Below are 18,265 nucleotides of genomic sequence, written 5' to 3'. Positions count from 1 at the left end.
ACATCTGCAGCTATAATTAGTCAGATGCACTTCTCTCTGTACTATTGCACCATACTGTACATGATGGATGATCTCCTTTTCTTGGGATATTGATTGTCCTCTTATTTGCAGGTCTCTGGGCTGTATACTCTATGAGATGTGCTCCCTTACTCGCGCCTTCGACTGTCCGAAGTGGATCAAACTCGTCTCGCTGATTGTGAATGGTCCCAGTCCTACCCTTCCCTTGAAATACTCTGCAGCACTTAATGACATCCTGCAAAGGTGAGAGGATAATCAGTATCAGACAGGATTGTAGTATTTCCATGGTCTATAGGAAAAATGTTTACACTAATGCTGCCATATCTATTTCTTCTTTTACGGCTGTACCGTGGCCAGGGGTAGTAGTCATGGGTGAGGGCTTCACTGCTTCGCTCGCCCCGGCATGCTACAGACAAGGGGATTTGAGTGTGTGGGAGTTTTACCTTCCAGAAACGGAGCCAGCTTCTCAATGTCTAGTTCACACTGTGCAGTTCCGCATTTGAGTCGATTCTCCCAGTATCATTGACCATCAGTCAACACTGACCTGCCACTGTTTACACTGTTTACACTAACCTCTATGATGGGGGGGCGCTCAATCCCTCCATGGAACGTAATGTCACAGATGTGTCACTGGTGAGAGAAAGTCTTGTGGTGTCTGGCAATAGAAGGTCACAGCTTTTGGCTGCACAAAATGCTAGCTGAGTTTCTATTATTCCTGCTGTTAGTATTCAGTGTACTGGGTATCTCCTGCTGGGTTTTGATCATTTTCCCTTTAGGACCCAGCGCAGCTCCTTCTCCCTTTAGCTGCTAATCATCTGTATTTCCCCTTGGGTTTAATTACTCTTATTTTCCCTGGACTTGTGCTGGTGATCTTCAGTTCCTTCACAAGCTTTGGATGCAAGTAGGCGACTTGCACTCATCTGTAGAATCGTGGCTACTCTTTGCTGAACTTCTTTCTGAGGCATCTGGAGATAAGTAGTTTATGCACTTTTCCCATGTATGCATTTCTGTTATGTGTATAGGGACAGGCTCATCTAGTACCATCCACTTTAAACGCAGTTTTTCAGTTGAGCACATTAAGGGTTAATTCCTTCTTTGGTGCAGAAGCAGATTTACTCAGCTGGCAGCAGTTAATCATCTTCCGGCCGGTATTTAAGCCCTCTGCTTCCTGGACTTGGTGCTGGTTATTCAATTCACTTTGTAGTTAGCCTGGAGCAGAGAGGACGTATTTTCTGCTGTTGCTTGCTGTCTGCCATGGTTTGTTATAGTTGGCAGTTGTTGTTTCTACCTCCTTTCCTTTGTTACCCATACCCGTTCATCTTTTGTTGTTCCCTGGTGTAGGATTTAGGTGTGCATGAATTTTCAGTTTACCCCTGTCTGTATTTCTTTGTTGTAGGGGTTTTGGGGATCTCTGTCCTGGCCAGTCCCCTGGGTGATGGATGTGGTGGGGACTTGTCATCAGAGCCAGGACAAAAGTCAGGGTCAGGTTGGGGGCCCGGACCTCCCTACCTTCAAGGGTACCTCCTGGTCTGAGAGTGAGCTCAGGGACCCCAGGATTAGGGTCTGCATAGGTTACCCTGTCTTCACTGGACACCCGTTACACACCTTCCTTGACAATTTCCCTCTCTCTTCTTTAGTGTTTAGTGGGGTTGACGAAAAGTTCATCCCTCACGTTCTCTGTCTAGGGTCCAGCTCTAGGGTCAGGTATGCAGCTTGGCGCATAGGTGCGGAACCTATCTAGGGTGGTTAAGGACCCCAGGGGCCAGCAGTAGGTTCATGGGTCACCATCTCCCCCTTCCCTAGACTCAGGGCTTCCCTTCTCTTCCCTTTAGCTGCTGAGCTCATCCTACCTGTTCCCTATTTAGATCCCAGCTCTAGGGTCATCCTAGGGTCAGGTATTCGGCTCGGCGCATAGGTTTGGAACCTATCTATGTTAGTGAGGGACCCCAGGGACCAGCAGTAGGGTTGGTCAGGGGTCACCATCTTCCCTTTCCCTAGACTCAGAGTTTCCCTTCCCTTTTGCCGTTCGCTTGGTACTTACCGGTACCTAGCGTGACACTAAGGGTACCTTCACACTTAGCGATGCAGCAGCGATCCGACCAGCGATCTGACCTGGTCAGGATCGCTGCTGCATCGCTACATGGTCGCTGGTGAGCTGTCAAACAGGCAGATCTCACCAGCGACCAGTGAACAGCCCCCAGCCAGCAGCGACGTGCAAGCGACGTTGCGCTTGCACGGAGCCGCCGTCTGGAAGCTGCGGAGACTGGTAACTAAGGTAAACATCGGGTATGGTTACCCGATGTTTACATTAGTTACCAGTGTGAGCAGGGAGCAGGGAGCCGCGCACACTAAGCGCTGGCTCCTTGCTCTCCTAGCTACAGTACACATCGGGTTAATTAACCCGATGTGTAATGCAGCTACATGTGCAGAGAGCAGGGAGCCTCGCACACTGAGCGCTGACTCCTTGCTCTCCTAGCTGCTGTACACATCGGGTTAATTAACCCGATGTGTACAGCAGCTACATGTGCAGAGAGCCGGAGCCGGCAGCACAGGCAGCGTGAGAGCTGCGGAGGCTGGTAACTAAGGTAAATATCGGGTAACCACCTTGGTTACCCGATGTTTATCTTGGATACAGCTTACCTCAGCTGTCAGACGCCGGCTCCTGCTCCCTGCTCGCTTCATTTGTCGCTCTCTTGCTGTCACACACAGCGATCTGTGCGTCACAGCAGGAGAGCGGCTTTGAAGAAAACGAACCAGGGCTGTGTGTAACGAGCAGCGATCTCGCAGCAGGGGCCAGATCGCTGCTCAGTGTCACACACAGCGAGATCGCTAATGAGGTCACTGCTGCGTCACAAAAAGCGTGACTCAGCAGCGATCTCGGCAGCGAGCTCGCTGTGTGTGAAGCACCCCTTAGGCTGCAATCCAGTCCTGGTCACCTTTACTTCCTCCTGCCTATTACTTCTGCCTTCACTTACTCTCCATATTACACTACTTGTTCCCTTGATGCAATTTTGCTACTTTTTTCCCCAACATTGCGATATAATCATCCTATTTTTACAGTGATTTTGCAAAAATTGGGGAAAAAGATGCATGATGTGAACAGAGCATAACACTCCAAGGCATCAGATCAGCCTATTAATGCAGGAATATAATGACTGACGCAAAAATCAGTGTTTCACCCCGTGGAGGGTAACATCTGCAGAAAAGCCACAAAGAAACAAAGAATCTACATGTAACACTGTATATGGTGAAATCTGCAGAGGACAAATATCCCCTGAGTGCGGCCATGAAGTAATGCGTCACTGCACAATTAGGCATTGGAAGCGGAGTGACAGCCCGTTTTGGAGATGCTTTATTGCCCCCCTGCAGTCATAAGTGACGCTCACCTCCATCTTTCCCCGCCGGTACCTGCCTGTGTAGGTGCACAATAATGCCGATGTGTGACAGCCGCACCGGGGGATCTGACACATCGCAGGCTCCACCTTTTGATTTCTGACTTTTCCATGTTTTTTTTTAAGCTCGCGGTAATGGAGTGTGCAATTACATGAATAAGAGAAGCCCCCGTCCCGCAGGGAGGATCCGCGCACAGTCAAGAAAAGAACTGACAAATCACTTTTTTCTTACGGATGTGGTTACTGGACTGGTGCCACCGAGCCCACGGGGAGAATGACAGCAGAGAGCACAGCTATCACTCCTGACTTGTGTAGTGTATACTATATACTGTGTAGTGCAGCTCTGGAGTATAATACTGGATAAGTAATGTATGTACACAGCGACAGCACCAGAAGAATAGTGAGTGCAGCTCTGGAGTATAATAGAGGGTGTAACTTAGGATCAGTAATGTAATGTATGTACATAGTGAGTCCACCAGCAGAATAGTGAGTGCAGCTCTGAAGTATTATACAGGAGGTAACTCAGAATCAGTACAGGATCAGTAATGTAATGTATGTACACAGTGACTGCACCAGCAGAATAGTGAGCACAGCTCTGGAGTATAATAGAGGGTGTAAATCAGGATCAGTACAGGATCAGTAATGTAATATATGTACACAGTGACTGCACCAGCAGAATAGTGAGTGCAGCTCTGGAGTATAAGGCTGCTTTCACACCTCCGGTTTCTGCAATGCAACATAATCCGGCACTTTGCAGGAAAATCGCAACCGTTTTTTTTGCTGCCGGTTGCGTTTTTTCTGCATAGACTTTAATTAGTGCCGCATTGTGCCGCAAGGCCTTGCGTTCCTTCCGGTTTTTGCCGCATGCGGCAGATTTAGCCGATGCGGCGGCCGTTTGGAACGTTGCCTGGCACGTTTTTTCGTGCGGCAAAAAAAAACGCATCGCGCCGCATTCGGCCGATGCGGCGCATTTTTCAATGTATGCCTATGGCGGCCGGATGCGGCAATAACCGCATCCGGCCACCGCATGCGGTTTCTGCCACTGCGCATGCTCAGTAGCATGCCGCAAGCGGCAAAAACCGGACTGGCCGCAAAGGAATGACCAGCTGAGGGAGGATTCTCCGGTCGTGATGTCTGTGTAACCAAACCCCCTTATCCTCTAAGAATAAACACACGGACTGCATGCGACTTGGTTCAAATTGGCCACAGCAGCCTTTTATTGCCTATTGTTTTACAGACTAGCACCTTAGGGACGCCGTCCAACGGGCGACCCAAAACAACCACATAACGATAACAATAGACAATAACATTTACAATACCCCCCGGGGTAGGCCCAGTCCACTAACTACTACTCCCCCTGTCCCCGGCCGCAACACACCGACCCAGAGACGAGGTGCCAATCACCCACGGATTGACCCCCACACTTTGGCAGAACCCCGTGCCTGCCACATCCCGGAAACCGAGAGCCACCATACCAAGACAATGACTCCCGGTCCAGCCACCAATCACTTCCAAACCTCTGGACCAGACCTACCCCCACCGCTGCTGTGACAAAGGGTATCCCAACTACCCAAAAACATCCCCCACATGACAACACAAAGGGAGGGTGGGCGGGGATCGTTCGGCGTCCGGAAACAGAAGAGGAGGTAACTCCTTCCTCTCCCAGACTAACCCTTTCCCTGCTCCTCCTCTTCCTCCCCGGCTAAGACCATCCCCAATGCCATATTAGGCATACACACCACTGTCCCTATTAACCCCATCACTCCCTACCTCCCCCTTGGTCATGTCGCCCCTCCCCCCCAAGTGGGTCCGTGGCTTTCTAAACTTATGCAAAGGATGCGGTGTTTTCACCGCATCCGTTGCATAGCTTGCACAGCCGGATTGAGCCGCAGAGCTCAAGCCGGATGTGTGAAAGCAGCCTAATACAGAGTGTAACTAAGGATCAGTAATGTAATATATGTACACAGTGACTGCACCAGCAGAATAGTGAGTGCAGCTCTGGAGTATAATACAGAGTGTAACTAAGGATCAGTAATGTAATGTATGTACTGTGAGACTGTGACCGGGGTTATCTATGACGGCCGGTATGTCTCACCCAGGTTGTGCTCACTCCATGATAGAAAGTGAACCCACTATAGGGTTAATGCTGTTTCCCTACAGACTGAAGGAAGGGTTAAATAGAATCAGGAACAAGGGCAGGTGTGCCGGGTGTGGGGAAGTGAACAGAACTCCCTGAGTTTTCTGCTGGAGAGGCACCTGTATTGTGTTATGGACTTTTGTTTTGGACATTAAAACCGTGTGCTGTGAACCTTGATGCCTGGATCCCGTGTCTTCTGCTGCGCAGCCGACCGTGCTACCTCACATATGGTGGAGAATCGGCGGGCATCACAGCCGGTGAGGTGTAGCATCCATCCCTGGTGACCCAGCAGCGCATGTCCTGGATTCGAGCGGCTATACTACAGCCCAAACCAGGCGACGCCATGGAGGACATACTAAAGCATTTGGCTCAGGCTAATGCACAGCAACAACAGGCTAATGCACATCAACAACAGACCAATGCACACCTGCTCCAATCCTTGCAAGTGCAGGAAAAAAAATTCCAAGAACAGATGGATCAGGCCAATGCACGTCAGCAGCAATCCTTGCAAGTGCAGGACAAAAGGCACCAAGAACAGATGGAGCAGGCCAATGCACGTCAGCAGCAAGCCTTGCAATTGCAGGAAAAAAGGCACCAAGAACAGATGGTTCTCCTGGCCAAGTCGATCCGTGCCGGACCGGCAGCAACAACCCCGGGACCGGGTGATGACGGCAGCGTCCGGAAAGCGGTGAGACAAGCGTTGCAAAAGATGACCCCGGGGGACGATGTGGAAGCGTTCCTGGCGGTGTTTGAGCGGGTGGCCGAGCGGGAAAAGCTGCCGACCCCCCAGTGGGCTGAGGTATTGTCACCCTATCTGACGGGGGAACCCCAAAAAGCGTACCTGGACCTCGGTACCGAGGACGCCATTGACTATGTGACCCTAAAAGCCGAAATACTGGCACGGTTGGGGGTGAATACCTATGTACGGGCTCAGCGGGTAAATCAGTGGTTCTATGAGGAAGCCAAACCCGTACGCTCCCAGGCCTATGACTTGTTGCATCTTGTAAAAAAATGGTTGCAGCCTGACACTCTGAGCCCGGCGCAGATGGTGGAAAGGGTAGTAGTGGATCGTTTTGTGCGCACTTTACCCGTCACCGTTCAACGGTGGGTAGGACAGGGTGACCCCAGTACCCTGGACCAGTTAGTGTCCCTGGTAGAGCGGCATGTGGCTACGCAGGACTTGATACGGGACACTGAGACTTTGCGTACCGCCCGTCGGTCCGGCCCCTCCAAGCCTAGGGCCAAGGACCCACCGCCGACAACGGTGCAGGAGTCCCCTACCGTCCCGCCTGAGGCCGCGGCCGCCAATCCTGAGGTCCGGAAGGTTCTGTACCCTAAACGACAACCCGTCAAGGGGGTTTCCGTCCCCCTTAGATGTTGGCGGTGCCAGCGGGTGGGACATATGGAAGCCCAGTGTCCACTCACCACGGAGCCCATGGATTGTGGGGTTACCCGGCGGGGTTCAATGTATGCTCAGGTGGTGTGTACCGCTGACCTGGTCTCCCCAGAGACGGAGCCCCACTTGTGCCAAATACAGGTGAATGGATGTCCGGTTACAGGATTGTTGGATTCCGGAAGCATAGTGACCCTTGTGCGATCCACCTTGAGGGCTAAAGTAAAGGCCACAGGACGTACCGTGGGGGTGGTTTGCATACATGGGGACCGCCGAGACTATCCCACGGGGATTGTCACCATCACAGCACCTTGCGGTCAGGTGCAACATGAGGTGGGACTTCTTAACACTCTTCCTTATGACGTGATCCTAGGAAGGGATCTGCCCTATTTTTGGACTTTATGGAAGGGACCCCCTAAGTCTCCTCAGATATTGGTCAGTCCGGGACCTGAGCCCTACAATCCTGAATCCGGGACACCTGCCGTAGGGGTCCCCATGATAGGGACAGAATGTGAACCCGATAGGTCGCCCCTAGAGGTATTGGCAGGAGAGGCTGAGACGGTCGAACCCATCCCGGAGTTGGAGGCGTCCCCGGATACGTTTGGGACTGCCCAACTCCAGGACCCTACATTAATACATGCCCGGAGTCAGGTGACAGTAATTGACGGGGTGGCACAGCTGCCCGGTGCCCAGGTAAGGTACCCCCATTTCGCTCTTAAGCAGGATTTACTCTACCGGGTAGATGAAATACGGGGCGTGGGGGTAGAGCAGTTGGTGGTGCCCCAGCCGCATCGTCGGCGGGTCCTCGACTTGGCTCATAAACACCTGATGAGTGGCCACCTGGGGGTCAAGAAAACGCAGGAGCGAATATTGCAAAGGTTCTATTGGCCCGGAGTCTTTGGGGAGGTAAAACGGTTCTGCGAAACCTGCCCGGAGTGTCAGCTTACCGCACCCCTGACCCATTTTCGCAGTCCGTTGGTACCGTTACCCATTATAGAAGTCCCTTTTGAACGGATAGGGATGGATCTGGTGGGGCCCCTCGTAAAGTCCGCTCGAGGGCACCAACACATCCTAGTGATCGTTGACTATGCCACCCGGTATCCCGAGGCGATACCTCTCAGACATACTGCAGCAAAGCTTATAGCTCGGGAGTTGTTTGCTGTGTTCTGCCGGGTGGGGTTGCCCAAGGAGATCCTTACGGATCAGGGGACCCCATTCATGTCTAAAGTGACCAAAGAGCTATGCCGGCTACTCCAGATCAAGCAGTTGCGTACGTCTGTGTACCATCCTCAAACGGACGGTTTAGTGGAGCGTTTCAATAAAACCCTGAAAACCATGCTAAAAAGGGTGATTTCAAAAGACGGGAAAGACTGGGATATGATGCTTCCCTATTTGATGTTTGCCATCCGTGAGGTGCCACAGGCATCCACGGGGTTTTCGCCTTTTGAGTTGTTATACGGGCGACATCCCCGGGGATTGTTGGACCTGGCAAAGGAAACATGGGAGCAAGAGCCCACCCCCCATAAAAGTGTGATTGAACACATTTTGGGTATGCAGAACCGCATAAGCGCAGTCATGCCAATTGTGAAGGAGCATTTACAGGAGGCTCAGGCCGCGCAAAGCGGCCGCTACAATAGACAAGCCACCGTGCGGACCTTTAAACCCGGGGATCGGGTGTTGGTATTAATCCCCACGGCGGAGAGTAAATTCCTGGCTCAGTGGCAAGGCCCCTACGAGATAAAGGAAAGAGTCGGGGTGGTTAACTATAAAGTATTGCAGCCCGGTAGGCGGAAACCTGAACAAATATACCATGTCAACCTATTAAAACCCTGGCAGGAACGGGAAAGCCTGATGGCTGTTTTTTCCCCATCTCCCTCCCCTTCGGGTCCTTCACCTCCGGCTCCAGCGACCTCCGGAGAGGACGAACCGGAAGTAAGGATTGGAGAAGCCCTCACCAAGACTCAGAGGCGAGAGGCCAGACGGTTGGTTCAGCAGAACCCCGATGTCTTCTCCGAACTGCCCGGTAGGACCAGTCTGATACGACATGATATTGTCACCGAGCCCCACCTGAAGGTACGCCTGAAGTCATACCGGGTACCGGAGGCTCGACGACAAGCCATATCGGAGGAAGTAAAGACAATGTTACGCCTGGGGGTCATCGAAAAATCCCGGAGTGAATGGGCTAGTCCGATCGTCCTAATACCAAAACCCGATGGCTCCTTAAGGTTCTGCAATGACTTTAGGAGATTGAACGAAATATCCAAGTTCGATCTCTACCCCATGCCCAGAGTGGATGAGCTGATTGATAGGCTGGGACAGGCGCGGTATTTTACCACGCTCGACCTGACCAAGGGGTACTGGCAGGTGCCACTGACGGAGTCCGCCAAGGAGAAAACCGCTTTTGTTACGCCGGAGGGTCTCTTCCACTATGTTGTCTTGCCTTTTGGGTTACATGGCGCTCCAGCCACGTTCCAGAGGTTGATGGACTTAGTGCTGGAACCCCACCAGGCGTATGCATCAGCGTACCTTGATGACATCATTATTTACAGCTCCGAGTGGCAGACCCACTTGGAACAGGTACAAGCGGTGGTGGACGTGCTTCGAACAGCCGGACTGACAGCCAATCCCAAGAAATGTGCATTGGGACTCACGGAAGCCCGCTACTTGGGCTACGTGATAGGCCAAGGAGTGATTAAGCCCCAAATTAACAAGGTTGAGGCGATCCAGAAGTGGCCTAGACCCCTGACCACGAAGCAGGTTAGGGCCTTCCTGGGTATCGTGGGGTACTACAGGAGGTTTGTAAAGGATTTTGCGGGACTATCAGCCCCCTTGACGGACCTTCTCAAAGGCAAGAAGTCCGTCATGGTGCGCTGGACTCCGCAGGCCGAGGACTCCTTCCGGGCCCTGAAGGAGGCCCTGTGCGGACAGCCCGTTCTGGTACACCCTGATTTCCGGAAGGAGTTCATTGTACAGACTGACGCCTCGGAGGTCGGCCTGGGGGCAGTACTGTCTCAGGTGGTTCAGGGGGAGGAACACCCCGTCACCTTCTTGAGTAGGAAGCTCACCCCTCCCGAGCGGAATTATAGCGTAGTGGAGAAGGAGTGCCTGGCGATCAAGTGGGCCTTGGAGTCCCTACGCTATTACCTGCTGGGACGGCAGTTTCGCTTGGTGACGGATCACTCTCCACTGGTCTGGATGAGGTCCGCCAAGGAACGGAATGCCCGGGTTACCCGGTGGTTCCTTTCTCTGCAGAACTTCCGGTTTACGGTTGAACACCGGGCCGGTAGGTTGCAGGGCAACGCCGATGCCTTGTCCCGCGGGCCGTGTTTGATGGCTGGAGTTCAACCCCGCGCGCTTGAACTGAGGGGGGGGGTATGTGAGACTGTGACCGGGGTTATCTATGACGGCCGGTATGTCTCACCCAGGTTGTGCTCACTCCATGATAGAAAGTGAACCCACTATAGGGTTAATGCTGTTTCCCTACAGACTGAAGGAAGGGTTAAATAGAATCAGGAACAAGGGCAGGTGTGCCGGGTGTGGGGAAGTGAACAGAACTCCCTGAGTTTTCTGCTGGAGAGGCACCTGTATTGTGTTATGGACTTTTGTTTTGGACATTAAAACCGTGTGCTGTGAACCTTGATGCCTGGATCCCGTGTCTTCTGCTGCGCAGCCGACCGTGCTACCTCACAGTACACAGTGACTACACCAGCAGAACAGTGAGTGCAGCTCTGGAGTTTAATACAAGGTGTAACTCAGGATCAGTAATGTAATATATGTACACAGTGACTGCACCAGCAGAATAGTGAGTGCAGCTCTGTAGTATAATACAGGATTTAACTTTGTAACTTAGGATGAGGACAATGGTATCTAAAGATATACCAATTTTTTTCCCCATTGGAACTTGTTTGCCACATTGGGTTTTTTTTTGCCTTCCTCTGGATCAACATGTTAGGCTACGGGTTGAACTAGATGGACTTAAGGCTACTTTACACACTGCGATATCGGTCCCGATATCGCTAGTGTGCGTACCCGCCCCCATCTGTTGCGCGACACGGGCATATCGCTGCCCGTGGCGCACAACATCGCCCAGAGCCGTCACACATACTTACCTGTCCGGCGACGTCGCTGTGACCGGCGAACCGCCTCCTTTCTAAGGGGGCGGTCCGTGCGGCGTCACAGCGACGTCACTTAACCGCCGCCCAATCGCAGCGGAGGGGCGGAGATGAGCGGGACGTAACATCCCGCCCACCTCCTTCCTTCCGCATAGCGGCCGGGAGGCAGGTAGGGAGACGTTCCTCGCTCCTGCGGCGTCACACGCAGCGATGTGTGATGCCGCAGGAACGAGGAACAACCTCGTTACTGCTGAAGTAACGATAATTGGGAATGGACCCCCGTGTCGCCGATTAGCGATTTTTCACTGTTTTGCAACGATGCAAAATCGCTAATCGATGTCACACGCAACGGCATCGCTAATGCGGCCGGATGTGCGTCACGAATTCCGTGACCCCAACGACTCCGCATTAGCGATGTCGTAGCGTGTAAAGCCCGCTTTAGAGTCTCCCTTCAACCTTAAAAACTATGAAAACTATGATACTATGAATTTTATCTATACATTTTTTTTTCTGTATTTTAATTTAATTCATTTTTCAGTATTACAGAGCATTATTTCCTGCCATTGTTAGGCATCGTGCACACGATTTGTTCACCAGTTTTTTAAATGCCATTTTTGCAGAACATTTTGCTGGCATTTCTAATTATGATACATTTTTACAAAGTATTCTCTTTTTTTCTGGTATAGTTCACGTACTATAGAGAAGCCTACGGGATATATGTAATAAAAATATATAAAAAAAACTATAAATATTGTTAAAATGATGCAAGATGTTGTTTACTAGGCAGGTTGCCTAGAAGACAGAAACTCATGGCACACAAGGGGGCTTTTTCTTGCCACTGGCTACCATTTAGCTCACTAGCTCTTCGTTGCTTCACCCGACACCCAAGGTCTTACATACATCTCTCCCTGAAAGACAACCTGTCTAAAAAAAAAAAGCGCCTAATTGTGAAAAATGCAAATTTACTATTTTTTTTTTTTTTTTTCAAATAAAGATCGTGATATGAAAAAAAAGCTAAAAAATGTTAAAAAATACAACCCCTGGCAAAAATTCTCGACTCACCTGGTTCTGAGGATATTCATTCAGTTGTGTACTTTTGTTTAAAAAGAGCAGATAACAGACGGCACAAAATTAAAGTCATTTTAATGGCAACTTTCTGGCTTTAAGAAACACTAAAAAAAAATCATGAAAACACAATGTGCAGCCAGTAACGGTTACTTTTCAAGACCAAACAGGGGGAAAAATTATGGAATCACTCAATTATGAGAAAAAATTATGGAATCACCCTGTAAATTTTCATTCCCAAAACTAACACCTGCATCAAATAAGATTTGCTCGTTAGTCTGCATCTAAAAAGGAGTGATCACACCTTGGAGAGCTGTTGCACCAAGTGGATTGACATGAATCATGGCTTCCACACGAGAGATGTCAATTGAAACAAAGGAGAGGATTATCAAACACTTAAAAGAGGGTAAATCATCACGCAATGTTGCAAAAGATGTTGGTAGTTCACAGTCAGCTGTGTCTAAAATCTGGACCAAATACAAACAACATGGGAAGGTTGTTAAAGCCAAACATACTGGTAGACCAAGGAAGACATCAAAGCGTCAAGACAGGAAACTTAAAGCAATAGGTCTCCAACACAGGAAATGCACAACAAAACAGATGAGGAACGAATGGGAGTAAACTGGAGTTAATGTCTGTGGCCGAACTGTAAGAAACCGCCTAAAGGAAATGGGATTTACATACAGAAAAGCTAAACAACAGCCATCATTAACACCTAAACAGAAAAAAACAAGGTTACGATGGGCTAAGGAAAAGCAATCGTGGACTGTGGATAACTGGATGAAAGTCATATTTAGTGATGAATTGTGAATCTGCATTGGGCAAGGTGATGATGCTGGAACTATTGTTTGGTGTCATTCCAATGAGATTTATAAAGATGACTGCTTGAAGAAAACATGTACATTTTCCACAGTCATTGATGATATGGGGCTGCATGTCAGGTAAAGGCACTGGGGAGATGGCTGTCATTACATCTTCAATAAATGCCCAGGTTTACATTGAAATTTTGGACACTTTTCTTATCCCATCAATTGAAAGGATGTTTGGGGATGATGAAATAATTTATCAAGATGATAATGCATCCTGCCATAGAGCAAAAACTGTGAAAACATTCCTTGAAAGAAGACACATAAGGTCAATGACGTAGCCTGCAAATAGGCCAGATCTCAATCCAATTGAAAATCTTTGGTGGAAGTTGAAGAAAATGGTCCATGACAAGGCTCCAACCTGCAAAGCGGATCTGGCAACAGCAATCAGAGAAAGTAGGAGCCAGATTGATGAAGAGCACTGTTTGTCACTCATTAAGTCCATGCCTCAGAGACTGCAAGCTGTTATAAAAGCCAGAGGTGGTGCAACAAAATACCAGTGATGTATTGGATGGTTTTTTTGTTTGTTTGTTTTTCATGATTCCATCATTTTTTCCCTCATAATTGAGTGATTCCATAATTTTTGGCAGGGGTTGTATATGTAAGAGTAAGCTTGGGATTTACGGTATGAGCGAGGAAGCGAGTGTATACAAATTACAGGGAATTATATTTTTTAGGAAGATGATTTTTTTATTATTATTAGTTTAGTTCTTGCATTATTTCATCTTTAGGCAGTATCTTGCCATACGTCCCCTGCTTTGCTGGCCTCCCTGCTCTATTTTCTTGAGGTTGAGTGCAGAGAGACTGAGCGCTGAGAGCTTTGCCTCGGGGACCTCCCCGCAGCCTGTTAGTGCTGTGTCTACAGTAGTTCTCTAAGGTTCCCCAGAGCCTTACATCTCTCTTAGAACATCTGAGGATCAAACCAGCAGGCATTTCCGCTCCGCTCATGAATGGCAAGAAGAGACGGGCAGTGCCAGCCTCATTACCAAGCCCAAAAGCACCGACTGCCAGCGCTATAGTCTTCTTAAGAGCATGCAAAGGAACGTAAAACAAGGGGGAGGGTCACTGCATTGCTAATTTAAAGACTGGGCAAAGGGACACAATTCTCACTTTCTCAGAAGGAAACTAGGTCGGAGTGAAGTCTTGAAAATCTCCAAGAAAATGATAAGAAGCTTCAGGTGATATGCGGAGGTGGAGAGGCAGAGGAATTGGTTAAGAACTCGTTATTTGCCGGGGAAGTCCAAAAGAGCACGTGGGCTGAAAAGCAACATGAGAACATACAGAATCGAAAATGACTTCTGGGCTTCAACACTAATTTTGTATTATAACATTCGAAGGAGAATGGCCCCATTGGAAAAATGGTAATTCTTTACTCTTAGTGATCACGGCACCAAAGCCCAGCTGTAATGCAGTCACTACTTACTGTACAAACAGAAGAGTAGTCAGGAAAGTCTGGTAATAGGAAGACACATATGGATACAGGGAGTTCACAGAGGAGAAGTCAGGTCACAATCCATGGGTCAGAATTCCAGGAAGGCATGTAATAGATTCAGGTAGTAAACTGAGACGTGGTCAGGTAACGGTACGAGGTCTAAAGCCAGGAGGTCACGACAGGAACAGGGAGCGGGCAGAGAGGAGTCAAACAACAGTCCGTGGTAAAAAAAAAAAAGATCAGAACACTAGCAGAAACACAGGCCAACAGCACAACAACAGAACCAGAATGTACAACTGGCAGGTTCTGTGGGCGCATGCTCAGTAAAGAAGCAGATCAATTACCAGTAAGAGGAAACACCTGAACAATCAATCACCCTCAGTAGCCTAGGAAAACACAGCAGAGCATCTCCTATTGTGCAAGAGGCTCTGCACAGAGGAATTGAAACACTGCCAGCTCAGTAGTCCAGAAAAACACAGCAGAGCACTCCTAGTGTGCAAGATGCTCTGCACAGAGGAATCGGGACACTGCCATCTCAGTAGTCCAGAAAAAGACAGCAGAGCATCTCCTAGTGTGCAAGATGCTCTGCACAGAGGAATTGTGGCACTGTCAGCTCAGTAGTCAAGAAAAACATAGCAGAGCATCTCCTAGTATGCAAGATGTTCTGCACAGAGGAATCATGGCATTGCCAGCTTAGTAGCACAGGAAAACACAGCAGAGCATCTCTTAGTGTGCAAGATGCTCTGCGCAGAGGAACTGTGGCACTGTCAGCTCAGTAGTCCAGAAAAACACAGCAGAGCATCTCCTAGTGTGCAAGATGCTCTGCACAGAGGAATCATGACACTGCCAGCTCAGCAGTCCAGAAAAACACAGCAGAGCATCTCCTAGTGTGCAAGATGCTCTGCGCAGAGGAACTGTGGCACTGCCAGCTCAGTAGTCCAGAAAAACACAGCAGAGCATCTCCTAGTGTGCAAGATGCTCTGCACAGAGGAATCGTGACACTGCCAGATCAGCAGTCCAGAAAAACACAGCAGAGCAACTCCTAGTGTGCAAGATGCTCTGCACAGAGGAATCGTGACACTGCCAGATCAGCAGTCCAGAAAATCACAGCAGAGCAACTCCTAGTGTGCAAGATGCTCTGCACAGAGGAATCATGACACTGCCAGCTCAGTAGTCCAGAAAAACACAGCAGAGCATCTCTAGTGTGCAAGATGCTCTGCGCAGTGCAATGTTGTGCAGACGTTCCAGTAGCACCTAAGCCTGGTTCCTCTTGAGACCCAATGGACCCTCTACCCTGCACTATAAATGTAATGCATCATAGATTCCAATAGGCGGCGCTAGGGATCCTGTCCTTATCCTTTCTAAAAATGCTACTTTTAAATCATTTTTCCAGGACTTGACAAGTCTGCATATGCCAGCTTAGCCCTGCCACAAGGAGAAACTTTAACCCTTAGACCTGATAGCTCAATGAAAACTATCCACTCAAGGTCAATAGGTCCATAAATATCGGCTTATAAATATGGGTATGATGTGTAGAAAAATATAATTTGATAAAGAGTGCTTGGGATTGTGATCCTTAAAATACCAAGCAAAGTGCCTTTGTAAATGCTAGGTGGCTTTGTCCATGGTAACCTGGCACCTTTGAATTCAAGGATTTCTTGAACAGGGTTTGTTAGCTACTCCGACCAGGGCCGGACACATCATTGGTGGTGCCTGTGCCGCTGCACAGAGGCTCAAGAGGTAAGAGGGTCCATTACCACCTCCAAAACAAAGGTGGAATTGTGCATTTTGATGAGCATTTGGGCTGAAAATGGCCCATATATTGTTCTTGTGTGGCGCCCCTGAGTAAGTCAGGGTGCCACAGGGTACTGCGTTCTTACCCAGGGTGCAGGGCCTACACCCCCCCCATGGTTCCAGGTCCTTAAGAAAACCAGTGTCACTACCAACAGCACCACAAATCCCAATCAATACCTGACATCATGACCTGTCAGACACACCAGTGGGTTGGTCTAGCTGGAAAAGGGCCACCCACCTAGGGGGTCAGGCATACTGGTGGCAGGGAAGTGAGTTCAGTAGAGCACAGAGAAGAGAGAGGAGGCGAGAGAGAGCCCTCGAGGAGAGCTAGACCGTGGTTGGGTCGCAGACGGTGGTCTGGGACCAGAGGAGTCGGGGCCCGGTGGCAGTGACATTGGAAAGGGTGCGACGGACATAGTCTAGGAGGATTGTTGGCACCAGCAATCCCAAAACAAAATGACCGGTACCGAGCACGACAGGGTACAGGACCCTAGGTCAGGAGCCGATTCAACGTCCTGGCAACCTGCAGAGAAAGGAGACCTTCAGGGACCTTTCCACAGATCTCAGAGATTGGGGGCATCAGCACAACGCGGGGGGACAGGGTTTTCCAGCCAAAAGCAGCCCACTGCAGTCCCAAGTGCCAGCTCCCAAGAGCACAGCTACACTTTACAAGGGTAGCGGGGCCCTAACCGCTTCAAGCCGAGGGGCCACAGACAGACACTAAAATTGTGCACGGAGGTGGGCTCCGGGACCATCAAGTGACACCGGTGGGAGCAGACACCTGGACGGGGGCTCCCCCATAGCAACTGTGATGTACAGGGAACTTGGTTTATCTGCAGTGTATGTGTCTAATTTTTAATCCTCATCCTGCACCACGACAACCCACAGTGAGTACCTCGGTCCGCCTGTGTCGCGGGCGGGGAGGAGGGTGTCAGCACACTACGCTCACCCCCTTCTGCTTGGGTCCGGCGGCTGCTGCTCAGTGGTGGCTCGAGCGGTGGGCCGGATTCCGGGGGTTTCTCGAGCGGCACTCCTCGCCCGTGAGTGAAAGGCGGTTGTTGGGTGTGGGGATGATTATTGTCCGTGACGCCACCCACGGTTGTGGTGATTTCACCACCGCTGCTCTATACGGGGCTCCCGGGGATGGTGATGCGGAGCAGCCAGGTGTTGTGTTGCCCCTCCGTGGGTAGGGGTTGGTGATCCCGGGGCCCGGTGATGGTGAGGGGGGTGCAGGTCCTGGTGGGCGCAGGGACGCGGGGGCAGCGCTGTGCCTTGCGGCACTGTGGTACTCACTCAGCCTGAGACGTGACACAGTTTTTACGGTAAACCAAACGGCTGGATAGACGGTCCCACGAACGGCTGCACTTGCTCTCCCAGTAGGTGACGGTGATGTCCCTTTTCCTTGCACCTTGATGTACTTGTTGGTTGCGATGGGTCCCCACCGGTAACCCGCTCCCCGGCTTCAAGCTGGACCAGGGGAGCTCTACTCTTTGCCCGCAGGCGCTGGCCCTAAGAAACGGTGCCTTGGCGGTGGCGGTGTCTCTTCTACTCTGGCTGGGCTGTTGCCTTCAATCGGGACTTTGTTGTTGGGGGATCTACGTCCCCTTCACTGACGGATTTGGCAAATTTGGCGACTCCTAGCCTTGCCGGGGTCCGAGAGGCCCCTGCCCTGGTGCTGACTGTCCTTCGGAACACTGCTCCAGACCGCCGGGCACACAGCCAACGGGGTCCTTCCAGGAACTTCCAAACGGTCCCCCTCCAGACAGTCACCGCCGTTGCTGACCTTGCTGACCTGGTCCTACACAAAGCTGGACCCTTCAGGCTTTCCTTCTTTCTTGTCACCTCACTTGCTTTCCTCCTTTTCCACTTTTCTACTCTCACTTTCACTTTCTTAACTCCTCTACTTAGCTCCTCACTCCTGCTCCTCCCTGAGCTATCCGCATCCAAGCCCTGCCTGGGCTAATCTTTCCACTCCTCTCACTTCCTCCTCCAAACTCTATCTGCCTGGTTTCTCCCGCCTCCAGAGCTGTGAACTCCTCGGTGGGCGGAGCCAACT

The 18,265-nt window shown here is 50.4% G+C and overlaps 1 protein-coding gene across 1 annotated transcript in view; it reads left to right on the top strand.

Annotated features, from left to right (window-relative positions):
• The window catches only part of LOC142254391 (serine/threonine-protein kinase Nek11-like), a 216,387-nt gene that overhangs the window by 67,063 nt on the left and 131,059 nt on the right, over window positions 1-18,265 (top strand). The window contains exon 6 of the mRNA XM_075325433.1: window positions 112-261. Coding sequence (XP_075181548.1) covers window positions 112-261 — 150 coding nt within the window. The remainder of the gene's footprint in view (window positions 1-111; window positions 262-18,265) is intronic.

This window comes from Anomaloglossus baeobatrachus, chromosome 10, assembly GCF_048569485.1.
Source record: "Anomaloglossus baeobatrachus isolate aAnoBae1 chromosome 10, aAnoBae1.hap1, whole genome shotgun sequence".
NCBI lineage: Eukaryota > Metazoa > Chordata > Amphibia > Anura > Aromobatidae > Anomaloglossus > Anomaloglossus baeobatrachus.
This window is presented reverse-complemented; position numbering and strand designations above follow the sequence as displayed.